The sequence below is a fragment of the Balaenoptera borealis genome (genome assembly GCF_965194805.1).
Source record: "Balaenoptera borealis genome assembly, chromosome: 20".
NCBI lineage: Eukaryota > Metazoa > Chordata > Mammalia > Artiodactyla > Balaenopteridae > Balaenoptera > Balaenoptera borealis.
Window position 1 is genome coordinate 21,020,076 of NC_138879.1, and position 12,758 is coordinate 21,032,833.

The following is a 12,758-nucleotide window of genomic DNA, read 5'->3' on the forward strand; positions in this document are numbered from 1 at the left end:
AGAAAAACAAATGGCTGATTAAAAAAATTAAAATATATTTCATTTTACTTGTACTTAAGTCAGTGAAAATCAAACAAGTCAGGCAGCATTTCTCATTTATGAGATTGTAAAGGCTGAACCAGTTGATAACATCGAGTGTTGATGAGCAGTTGGGGAACTCCATGCGTAAACTAGCATAATCTTTTTGGAGGTCAATTTGGGAATGTCTTTCAAAAATTTAAATGTTCATAGTCTTTGATTCATAAAATTTCTTTCTAGGAATTTTCCTCATAGATACGCAAGTGATCAAATATAGATGTACAAGAAAGTTCACGGCTAAATTTCCTTCAGTAATAGGGATTGTTTAAATAAATTATGGTATTGTTCATTCAGCAGAATACTAGGCAACCATTAGAAAGAATGAAGTAACTTGCTTTTTACTTGGTTCCTCTGACTACTTTGAGAATGGTCTGAAGGAGGGCAAGGGTAGAAGCAGGGAGACCAGTTGGGAGGTTTTGCCTGAATTGAGGCAAGAGATGATTATCAATTGAAATAAGAAAAGTTATAGGCAGTAAACATGATACGATTCCATTTGTACAAAAAACAACGTAACATATGTGGTATATAACATGACATGTTAAATGTTATATGAAATGACGTACAGCAAGCAGTGTCCTTCACTGAACAACGGGACAGAGACTTCTACTGCATACAAGTTTGTACTGTTAGATTTTTTTTTAACAACAAGCCTATAATTCATTTACAGCAAAATTAAACTTTTTACAGAAAGAAAATATAACAATACAGGAAGTTAGGGCAATAGTGTCAGGAAATTACCCGTAATCTCACCACACTATAATTTTTATGTTTTCCATTACGATGTTTTTTTCCCTATGTATTTTAACAAGGCTGTATTTATGTTTGTAATCTATATGTAGTTTTTGTATCCTGCTTTTAAAATTTAACATTACATAATAAATATTTTCCCATGTTGCTACACGGTTTTTGTAATTGTCATTCTCATGACTGCATTACACTGCATCAAGTACGCTACCTTAATGTGTTTCTTAGTTGCTGGAAATTTCCATTGCTTCCAGTTTTGGTGATTACAATAATGCTGCAGTGAAGAGCTTACTGTTTCCTAATGGTAGAACCTCACAACTGGGATTACTGAGTTTGGCTATTTCAGGTCTCTTGATTAACATTAGCAATTGTTTTCCAAAGTGGTTGCACATAATTATATTCTACCTCCAGTAATGTATGAGAGAGCCTATTTCACGATGCCTTGGCCAGTATTAGTTATCATATAGTTGAGGAACGAGGGCAAAAAATGGCACTTCCTTGTTATTTTAGTTGATATATCATTGGTTACTTGTAAATATTGACTCTTTTGTGAAGGTTTTCCTCTTTTGTGAAATTCGTTTGTGTCCTTTGCTCATTTGTCTATTAGGTTCTTAGTATTTTTCTCAGTATGATTCATTAATTTGTATGAATGATCTGTTTAACTAAGGTGTTTTCCAGATGTGCAGACGTTTTATGTTTTTATGAATTCAAATCTGCTTTTTTTCTTGATGACTTATATTGCTTAGAAAGTTGTTCCCACTTCCAGAAGTGACTTTCCTATTAATATTTTAAATGTGTACGATCCTCCTATAATTAGCATCACATGTAATACGTGGGACTAGATTGATTTTCTCCTGGTATTGCTAATTAGAGATGGTCTTTACAACCCTTATTCCTCTTGGATCTTTCAGCATGAGACCCCCTCTAGAGGAGATGGGTGGAATCATCCTCAAAGAATTTTCACCTAGGCCTCGTGTGGCCGATTCATAGTCCTACATTTCTTCCTGTGTGGCTGCCACTAACACCATCTCAGAAAGGCGTGGAGACGTAAAGGGCTTCTAGAGAGGTAGGGCCTATAGAGACGACAACTGTGCGTTTGGAAGTCTGTCTTTGTCATTTACCAACCCTGACCTTGAGCAAGTTCTTCATCTACTCTGTACCTTGTTTTCATATTTGTAAAATGAGATTAATAGGGAATTCCCTGGTGGTCCAGTGGTTAGGACTCCGTGCTTCCACTTCAGGGGACATGGGTTCGATCCTTGGTTGGGGAACCAAGATCCCACATGCTGCGTGGCATGGCCAAGAAAAGAAAAAAAAAGAGAAAAGATTAAAATAAGAATAATAGTGTACGTCACATAGGGTAGTGTGATGATTAAATGAACTAATAATATGAAGCACAAAGAGCAATGTCCGGCACGTAGCAAACTCTCTGTGTGCTCTGCTGCTTGGAGAATATATGACAATCAGTATGTGTAATGCCTGAGGGATTGTGAATAATCAACATATTGTCATCAATTCAACAAATATTTATTGAAGACCTGCTATGTGCCAGTCACTCGTCTCGGTCTGGGAGGATACACTGGTGAACTGCTCTAATAGTTTATATTCTTGAGGAGAGAATTTGACAATAAACATATAAACAAATGAATAAGGTGATTTCAGATAATGGTAGGTGTTACGAGTTGAATTGCGTTCTCCCAGGAGATGTTGAAGTCCTAACCCCCAGTACCTGTGAGTGGGACCTTGTTTGGAAATAGGGTCTTTGCAGATGATCAAGTTAATGAGGTCAGTAAGTCATTAATCCAGTATGACTGGTTGTCCTTATAAAAAGGGGCAATTTGGACACAAAAGTGGACATGAACAGAGGGAAGACATGTGAAGAGACACAGGGAGAAGATGGTTGTCTCCAAGCCAAGGAACACCTGAGACTCCCAGGAGCACCCATTTGAATGTTGTGGACCTGAATTTAAAATAAGACCAGTCATCAGTGATCATGTTTGATTCATAAGCACCCAGGAATGAATAGTTTGTTAAATGTAGTGGTGCCCTCAGCAATTGTTCACTGAATAAATAAACAAATGAGTGCACATTACATAAAATACTTGGATAAGGGAGGAGAAAGGGAAATAAAAAAGGAATGTGCATCTGTCTTCTTACAACCCTACTTGAAGAAGCCAAAATACAATTATTTGAGAACAAAGCCATATTTCAACAAGCAGAAACACATTAAGTTTTCAAGCTGAAGTTATTAATTCTGAAAGAAATGCAGGGTAATGGCACACTTAAAATAGGATGTAGTTAATTTGAGAAAGCATTCCTGAAGTTATGTTCCAGATCAGAGTTGAAAAGTTACTAGGGACAAGTGTTAACAGAAAGCAGGGGTAAAAGGGGGAAAACTGTTAGATGTTAATACACAAGATGGGTAGTATGGGCTATGTTGTATGTGTTCTTGAATAAGTGGAAAAGAACTTTGAGTCTGAAAATGGGGCTGATAATAACTATACAGTTTAAGGAGTAACCTTATCATGCTAAGCATGAACAGGTAGCTTATCTGATAATGGCTACTGTTTATCTAGTGCCTGCCTTGTATCCAGGCACTGTGCTAGTTATTTTACATATATGTGATTTCCAATATTCATAACAACCCTACAAAATTGCATACTATTTATTAATGATAATTAAAATTCCATTTTACAGATGAGGGAACTGAGACTCAGCATTTCAGTAATTTTCCCAAGATATTACAGTTAGCAAGGAGCTGAGGTGGGATTTGAAGGCAGGTTTCTCTGATTCCAGAGGCCATAGTCAGTCACACTTCATTTAACTGTGTATTCCCACCATCTCCCTTGCTCTTTTTTATAAATTTATTTTTGGCTGCGTTGGGTCTTCGTTGCTGCACACAGGCTTCCTCCAGTTGCGGAGAGCAGGGGCCACTCCTTTTTGCGGTGCGCAGGCCTCTCATTGCGGTGGCTTCTCTTGTTGCGGAGCATGGGCTCTAGGCACGTGGGCTCTGTAGTTGCGGCTCGTGGGCTCTAGAGCGCAGCCTCAGTAGTTGTGGCGCACAGGCTTTGTTGCTCCGTGGCATGTGGGATCTTCCTGGACCAGGGCTCGTGGCTCCTGCATTGGCAGGCGGATTCCCAACCACTGCGCCACAGGGAAGTCCCTCCCTTGCTCTTAACACAGAGGTGTGCCCAGGATAAAATGTAAATCAGATGACCTGCCTTTGCACTTAATCCAAATTGTTTCCTAACAAACCTCCCCAGCCGACTCCCACCCCCAACTAACTAACTAGTCCTTCAGTTTCTTCAACTGGGACTTCCCTGGTGGTTCAGTAGTTAATACTCCACGCTTCCACTGCAGGAGTCACGGGTTTGATCCCTGGTGGCAGTGCAGCCAATAAATAAATAAATACGCTCTTTAAAAAAATTTCTTCAACTGGACAACCACTTTCCTTCCCCAGGGCATTTGCCTGTGCTGCACCCATACCTTTGAAGGCTCTTCCCCTCACTCTTCCCAAGCTAACCCTTTTACACCCTTATAGCTTGTCACTTCATGTGAGAGGCCTTTCATGGCCATTTGAACTAAAATAGACCCCTGGCATTCTCTATGTCAGTCATTTTTTCCCTAACATTTATCAAATTTTGCAGTTATGTTGTCAGTTTACTTTCTGGTGTCTTTCCCAAGTATTAAGTCCCAAGAGACCAGAGAACTTGAGTCTTGTTTACCTTTGATTTCCCAGAACTGTGCTGTTCAATACAGGAGCCATTAACCACATATGGTTACTGAGTACTGCAAATGTGGTTCCTCTGAACTGAGATGTGCAATAAGTGTAAAATTCTTACTGGATTTCAAAGACTTGGTATGAGAAAAGAATGTACACGATCTCATTAATATTTTTTATATTGATTGCATGGTGAAATATTTGGTTAAACTGGGTTAAATATATGATTAAAACTAATTTCACTAGTTTCACTTTTTAATGTGGCTGCTAGAAGATTTTAATTTATGTAAGTGACATTATTTCTAGCCTCTGAGACACTGCTGTCTCAGAGCCTAGTCCATTTTAGAGAGAAATAACCAATGTTAAGAGACCGTATGAGGGGGCTCCCCCCTGGTGGCGCACTGGTTGAGAATGTGCCTGCCAGTGCAGGGGACACGGGTTCGAGCCCTAGGTCTGGGAAGATCCCACATGCCGCGGAGCAACTAGGCCCGTGAGCCACAATTACTGAGCCTGCGTGTCTGGAGCCTGTGCTACGCAACAAGAGAGGCCGCGATAGTGAAGAGGCCCGCACACCGCGATGAAGAGTGGCCCCCGCTTGTCGCAACTGGAGAAAGCCCTCGCCCAGAAACGAAGACCCAACACAGCCATAAATAAATAAATAAATGCCGGTGATATGAACAACATATGTACATATTAAACTTTAAAAAAAAAAAGAGACCATGTGAGTGGGTGAATTAAGAGTTAGAGTCTCTGACTTCCATGAGGAAAATGGATACAGCATTGCCCTAGAAGTTAGGAGATCTGAGTTCTGGTCTTGGGTTTTCTGGAAACACTGTGTAGCCTTGGACAAGCACTACCGGCCTCCAGGCATCAATTTGCCCATCCATCAGGCAGTTGGTCACTGAGGTCTGGAAGTGTATTAGATTAAGTGGCTAAATGGCAGAGAAAGGTGGGGAAGCCTGGTGCAACAGGACTTGTCTTCTGTTAGGCTCCAGCCTAACACTAGAGCTTCGGCCAAGAGGAGGATGCGGCAGAAATCACAGACTAGACGCCCCAAACCTAGCGCGGGGACCGTCAAGCTTCCTCAGGCCGACGTCACTGGGGCGCGACGGCGTCATCGGTCGGGTCCCCGCTCGAGGCGGCAGCGGCTCCGAAGGTCCCTTCGGAGAAGGCGAGTGCCGGGATAACAGAGACGCAAGTAATCCCCGAGTCTCTTTGAGCCTCAGATCTCACGAAACCACCCTTGACCGCACTCCCTTTTATTTCACCCGTAGAACGCACAGGAACCGGGGGATAAGAATGTCCAGAGCCGAACCTCAGCGCGGCTCCGCAGCGCATGTGCGCATCCTCGCCGGGCTCCCGGCGATTGGCTGTGACGTAACTTCCGGCGTGAGAGGCGAAAGCCGGGAGGGCGAGCGAGAGAGGGAGCAGGCAGCACGCACAGGCGGCGGGCGGGCGGGCGAACGGACGGCCGGCCGGCACGAAGGGAGGGAGCGAGAGAGCAGTGAGTGAGCCAGCGAGGGCGGCTGCGTCCCGAAAGCAGCCGACATTCCCGCCTGCCTCTGACGCCCTCCCCGGAGCCCACAGCGCCTCCGGTCTCCAGCGGAGCGGACACGGCCCGGCCCGGCCATGGCCTCGTTGCTGAAGGTGGATCAGGAAGTGAAGCTCAAGGTAACGGCACCGGCCTGGGCCTCCTTAATCCTCGCTTCGATCCCCGAGCAGTCTGACCGGCTACCCACTCCCCATGGCGTCTTTGTCTCCCTGGGGACACCAGCCCTGAGCTTCCGCTCGGCTCAGCCCAGCCCCCCACTCCCGGAACGGCATCGGGGGAGAGGATAATATGGGATGGCCTTCTGTACCCCGTCTAATAGTGGAGAGCCCAGGGAGACCTCCGCGGACACGTGGTGGACTTAAGTTTTTTAGGCCAGTGACAGCTGTAAGTCCCCCAGCCCAGCAGCGTCCCCGCCTCCGGGCGCTGCTGCTGCCCCTGCCCTTGGCATCATGCCTGCCTCGTAGACTGGGCCAGGTTTGGATGGTGGTTGACACGTTTGTGAGCTCACACCTCCCCCACCTACCTGTCTTTTGTCTGCTCTCAAAGTCAGACAGCTTCAGACACAGGGAGGGAGGGAGGGAACACAGGCGGGTGCTGCCCTCAAGCCCGGCTTCCCTCTCCTGAGATGGAGAAATGGATCCTCAGAAAAAGAAAGTATTTGCAGTCTGGGGGCCTCTCAGCTTCTCATTACAATTACAAGGTGAGGGGAAGACAGTTGGATTTGGGTTTCCCCATCCTGCCCATACTTCTGTTGCCAGGTACTGACTTACTCTTAGTGAATTGCTTTCTTTATTAATTTTAGGTTGATTCTTTCAGGGAGCGGATCACAAGTGAGGTGAGTGGAATAAATAGAAAAATGAGTGTTGGTTAATAGTCGGGAGTTCCCCAGAGGAGAGATACCTGTAGAGACAGACCTTCCTCCCACAGTTACTAATTCGGTTGTATTTTCCCTCATCTTTAGGCAGAAGACTTGGTGGCAAATTTTTTCCCAAAGAAATTGTTAGAACTTGATAGTTTTTTGAAGGTGAGAGACGCTTTTCTTTTCCTCAGATTCCCCCATTTTTTTGCCCCCGGTCTTTCTGTCAAATGGGACAAATCATGTGTTAATTCTGTTTTGTTTTGTACTGTAAAGCGCTCTCATTTCTTGCCCTTTAAATGAAATACTTCTTTGTTCATCTTGAAAAAACTAATGTTTTGGGGGTGGGCTTCTCTCTTTCAGGAACCAATCCTAAACATCCATGACCTAACTCAGATCCACTCAGACATGAATCTCCCAGTCCCTGACCCCATTCTTCTCACCAATAGCCATGATGGACTGGACGGTGTAAGTGTACTATATTTATCTTTGTGTTCGGAAGCAATAGGTTCTCTGTTCTTTATTCCCTGCTCAGTTTGAACGTATACAGAGGGAACAGTGAGATTTGGATCTGGGAATGAGGATTCTTACAGATGTTATGACTAAAGTACACCCCCTTTAGATCCTGATTTTCATTTGTAGTATGAAGTGAATATGTTAATGCTACTCTGTTAGAGTGAGTTTAAAAATAGGACAAATAGCTGCAGGTTCCCTCAGGTGATCTGGTCTGTCCCCAGGGCTCTAGGCAAGACTTTTCTTACCCGTTTCAGTGTCTTGAGTGTTGTTATGGAATGAACAGTTCTTGCTGTGTAACTGCAGTCCTAGTCTTTGTGTATCTTTAGTGCCTAGTCTTTATCAGCTATATATCCACATTCTATTATAACAGTGATGACACTGTACTGTATTGTTCTTTGTCTGCATTACTGTCTCATTGATAGAACTTGCAATTCTGGAAAGCAGAAACTATCTTAATTATCTTTGTATCCCCAGCACCTAGCATTGTTCCTAGTACATAGCAGGTGCTAAATACATGTTTGTTGATTGAATATTGCATTTTTTTGTGGAACCAGCGGATTTGTACTTATTCCCTTAATTATCGTAACTCTGCATTCAGTGCTTCATTTTTCCTGTTTTTTATAGTATCCCCCCTGCCCAATTGCTCAATTTTTAAATTTTTAAAATTTATTTATTTGGCCATGTCGCACGGCTTGTGGGATCTTGGTTCCCCAACCAGGAATGGAACCCAGGCCTCTGGCAGTGAAAGTACCAAGCCCTAACCACTGGACCACCAGGGAATTCCCCCTAATTGCTTAATTTGTTATATTTCTTGAAACGTTGGTCTTCCCAACTAGAGTTTAAGTTGCTTTGTGGCAAGAATCTTTTAAATTAATTAATTAATTAATTAATTAATGGCTGCGTTGGGTCTTCGTTGCTGCACGCGGGCTTTCTTTAGTTGTGCCGAGCGGGGGCTACTCTTCTTTGCAGTGCACGGGCTTCTCATTGCGGTGGCTTCTTTTGTTGCAGAGCATGGGCTCTAGGCGTGTGGGCTTCAGTAGTTGTGGCACGTGGGCTCAGTAGCTGTGACTTGCGGGCTCTAGAGTGCAGGAGTTGTGGCGCACAGGCTTAGTTGCTCCGTGGCATGTGGGATCTTCCCGGACCACGGCTGGAACCCGTGTCCCCTGCATTAGCAGGCGGATTCTTAACCACTGCGTCATCAGGGAGGCCCCAAGAATCTTCTCTTAAAGCCTTGTATGTACTTAGTAAATTGTGTGTAAATTAATAATGGGGTCGAGGAAGGGATTAAACTTGCTCGAAGCGTAGCTTATGATGGAGATGTAGGTGTCGAGCAGGCTGATTCCCATCTTTTTGTATCTTTAGCCCACTTACAAGAAGCGAAGATTGGATGAATGCGAAGAGGCCTTCCAGGGTGAGAGCTCCCTTCACTATACCCGACCCCAGTCTTTCCTGGCCTGCAGCCCTGAGATGCAGGATGAATCTTGTGTCCTCCTGGCCAGGAAGCAGGATCTGAATTTATTTCCCAGATGTTAGCATTCCCAAGTCCTCCAAGCATTGTCATTATTTAGCACTGTAAACCTAATTTTCCAGTTAATAGGGAGGGTTTGTCTTAGTGTGGACTGCCAAGGGAGAGAGGTTGGAGGTGGCTACACATCACAGATTTTTCACAGAAGTCACAGTTCCATATCATTTTTTCCTCTTCAGTAATATTGGTACATTAAGTCTATAGAGCATATTTTAATTTCCTTATTCTTCAGAGTTTTGGGATACTTTAGACACCCATTTCTTAATCCATGCGTTCTCTTTTTTTGATTTCGTTGGGGGTGTCAAGGTTTATAGATAGAGTTGTGACAGATAAAAGGCAGAGGTCATAGCATCTCATGGGTCTGGGAAAGAGAGAAAGGGGTGGAGTGCTATGTCCTGCCCTTCCATCCAAATCATTTAACCTTCCTCATGTCCCTGCCAGGAACCAAGGTGTTCGTGATGCCCAATGGGATGCTAAAAAGCAACCAGCAGCTGGTGGACATTATTGAAAAAGTGAAGCCTGAGATCCGGCTGCTGATCGAGAAATGCAACACGGTGAGGCAGGGGCTGACCCCAAATAGCCTGGCTTGAACTATGCAAGATGATGGATATGGGGCTGGAGGCATGGAGATGATGTGGGAATTGGAAGACTATCTTGGCTCCTGTGCTCCTGACATCTGGCCCCAGCAGCATGAATTGTATACTTCATGGCTTCAGTAGAAAAGGCCAAGGTCCTCATATGTATATTTTGGTCCCCTCACTCTCCAGGTCAAAATGTGGGTACAACTTCTGATTCCTAGGATAGAAGATGGGAACAACTTTGGGGTGTCCATTCAGGTAATGTGCTTGCATTAGAAACTGGAGAGGAAGGTTTGGGAGATAATCTCATCTCCCCTGCTTTTCTGTTTTCCCTTTCTCTTTGGTCTGCCTTGGGGTGATATGGAAGTGACTTTTGACTCAGTTGTTTTTTCAGGAGGAGACAGTTGCAGAACTAAGAACTGTTGAGAGTGAAGCTGCATCTTATCTGGACCAGATATCTAGGTAGGGCTGCTTGGGCTTGGCCCAGGAATTGCGGGCTGGTGAGGTGGTAAGCACTGTCCGGGGTCTCCTGCAGCTTCCTCCTCTTCTCTCTCCTTCCAGATATTATATTACAAGAGCCAAATTGGTTTCTAAAATAGCTAAATATCCCCATGTGGTAAGTAAGGGTTTTGTGGGCCGAGGGTGGAAGTGGTAGGACAGGGAGGAGTGACTGTTCCTGGGAAGAGTCTTGTGGGGACAGTCAGGCTTTGGGAACTAGCCTTTTCTCCGCCCCACTCTCAGGAGGACTATCGCCGCACCGTGACAGAGATTGATGAGAAAGAATATATCAGCCTTCGGCTCATCATATCAGAGCTAAGGAATCAATATGTAAGTAACCTTGGTCCCTGCCCACAGTTGCTCTGGCTTCTCTTAGTTCTGGTGACCATTTTCTTGCCACTCTCTGGGGGTTGAGATGGGGGGCGGGGGGTGGAGGTAAAATGAGTGGAACAAATTCTGCCCATTAGCCGAGTGTTGAGAGCTATGAGGTCATTGAAGGTATCTAGCTGGGCATCTCTCTTCTTTCTACCTGGATGAGAAGGGGCACAACATAGAATAGGGGTGAAGATGTAGACGTTAGAGTCAGACTTAGGTTTAGAACCAATCCTACCTGTAATGTGTGGCCTTGGGCAAGTTTAACCTCAAACTTCAGTTTCTTCATCTCTAACACATTAAAGGACCCAGTGCAATTCTTGGTATGTTAAGTGCTCAGTAAATGTTATTTATTAGACTCTTGGGCCCTGGATATACCCAGATGTGCCTGGGGTATAAGAGAGGTAGTAGGGCAGCCATGCTGAATTCCGATTCAAGTGAGTGAGATCCGGGTTATGTGAGTGATTGCTTGGGAGTTTGTGGCGGTGTCTTATTTTCCTAGTGAGGTAGGGGTACAGCAGACATGTGAGTCCCTGATCCCTCTTCTCCCAGGTCACTCTACATGACATGATCCTGAAAAATATCGAGAAGATCAAACGGCCCCGGAGCAGCAATGCAGAGACACTGTACTGAGGCCAGGGCCAGGGCCAGGGGACTCTGTGAGTCTGGCTCAAGACCGACATTGCCTTGGTTTGTTACATGACTATCGTGATGGGGAAACTGGCTGGAAGTAGTAATCACACCTCTCTCTGTTTTTAGTTAGAGTCTAATGAAACTCTCATGTAGTTCTGTGACGTGTTTACCTCTTTTTTCAGGCCTCAGGAACTCTTCTATTTCCTTCCCTAATACCCCACGCCCCCCGTCCTAATTTCTGGAGACCTCCAGGTTTGTGTGCACAGGATGTTGGCACAAGAATACTTGTGTTTTTTCTCCCTGGCTCCCTCCTGTGTCTTGGGCTTTGTATTTTCTTCCTCTTGATGATTAGTTGGTTAGAAGCTGAGGGAACTGGAAGGAGAGTGCTAGGTGTTTTGTAGGAACTGGGGCGGGGTGGGGGGGACCAGCTCCTTTCTTCCTGATGGGAGGTTAGTGTCCCTTGACACTGTGGGACGTTGCATCCTCCCTGCCACAGTTGCCCTGGTGATGACTTTGGGTACACCTTAGACCTTCTGCCAAGTCCCTAGCTGCTTCAGATGTTTTTATAACTAGGATTTTCACATACACATATGTGCGTGATATACACACACGTACACACATGCAGCACACACATGCCTTCCTACTCTGTTACTTGATGCCCTCCCCTCCCCCCAGCCCTGCCCACCCCCCAAACCCTGTCTCTGTCACACTCACACACACACACACACACACACACACACACACACACCACCCCCCCACCCCACCCCCCACCCCCCGTTCAGAAGGTGTTAGGTGTCTTAGTCCTCATCCACCAGGGCCCATTGTCTCCTGATATTGTAGCCTCTTGGTGCCCGAGGCTGGTGAGTTGGAGGACAACTGAGAGATGAGAAGCAGGGGTAGTGGGTTCCCCTTCCTCTGTGACTCGGGTCCTTTGGGGCATTTTTGCAAAGGCTGGTCCTCTGAATCCCGGTTTCCTCTTCCCAGGCCAGTTGTAAATTGGGGTGGGGGTGTCTGCAGCTGTGAGGCCAGATGCTGCTGCTCCTACTGGGTTTTCCCTTTGGGAAAAATGTTTTCTTATTTATAGTTTTGTGCTTCCAGGGAAGGCGGTCACTTGTGTGTATATGTGTGTGCATGCACACACATGCATGTACACATTGTGTGTATGTGGAAATCTGCTGGGCAAGTCAAAACCATAGAAGAGTTGCCTCTTATCTCTCAAATCTTCCAGAGATGTCACTTGTTACAGCTTTTGTGTTAACCCTCATCAACCCCCACTTTTATTCTACCACTACTGGAGAGTCTGCTGGTGATTCTCTGTGTCTGTTTCTGACTTTTATTCTACCCCCGTCTCTGTCTTCCAACCCCCAATCATATTTCCATCTGGATGCATCATTTTTCCTCCCAGTATGCTATAGAGAAGGAGTTAGGATGCTGTCTTCCCATGAATAGTACTCAGTAACAAACCAATTGCATTTTAGTTGGGCAATGCCCCTACCCACCCTCAGACCCCTTCCAGCTAAAACTGTTCCGTCCTCCCACCATGTGTTTCTCAGTTTCCCTTTTTGTTTGTTGGATTGTTCCCATGTCCCTCCTCCTCACCTTACCACCCTTGGATCGTAATGTAAAATTCTTTTACCATGTCAAGAAATTATTAAAAATACAGGTACTTTGACCTCTTTCTAAAG

The 12,758-nt window shown here is 45.0% G+C and overlaps 1 protein-coding gene across 1 annotated transcript; it reads left to right on the forward strand.

The window, feature by feature from the left end:
- Positions 1–5,851: 5,851 nt before the first annotated feature.
- On the forward strand, positions 5,852–12,757 carry PSME3 (proteasome activator subunit 3). The gene is made up of 11 exons (XM_082372301.1): positions 5,852–6,214; positions 6,898–6,930; positions 7,057–7,119; positions 7,315–7,419; positions 8,830–8,878; positions 9,434–9,546; positions 9,760–9,828; positions 9,965–10,032; positions 10,132–10,186; positions 10,312–10,398; positions 10,993–12,757. Exons 1-11 carry the CDS (start codon positions 6,173–6,175, stop codon positions 11,071–11,073), a joined length of 765 nt encoding a protein of 254 aa, XP_082228427.1. The 5' UTR covers positions 5,852–6,172; the 3' UTR covers positions 11,074–12,757.
- The last annotated feature ends 1 nt before the right edge of the window (position 12,758 follows it).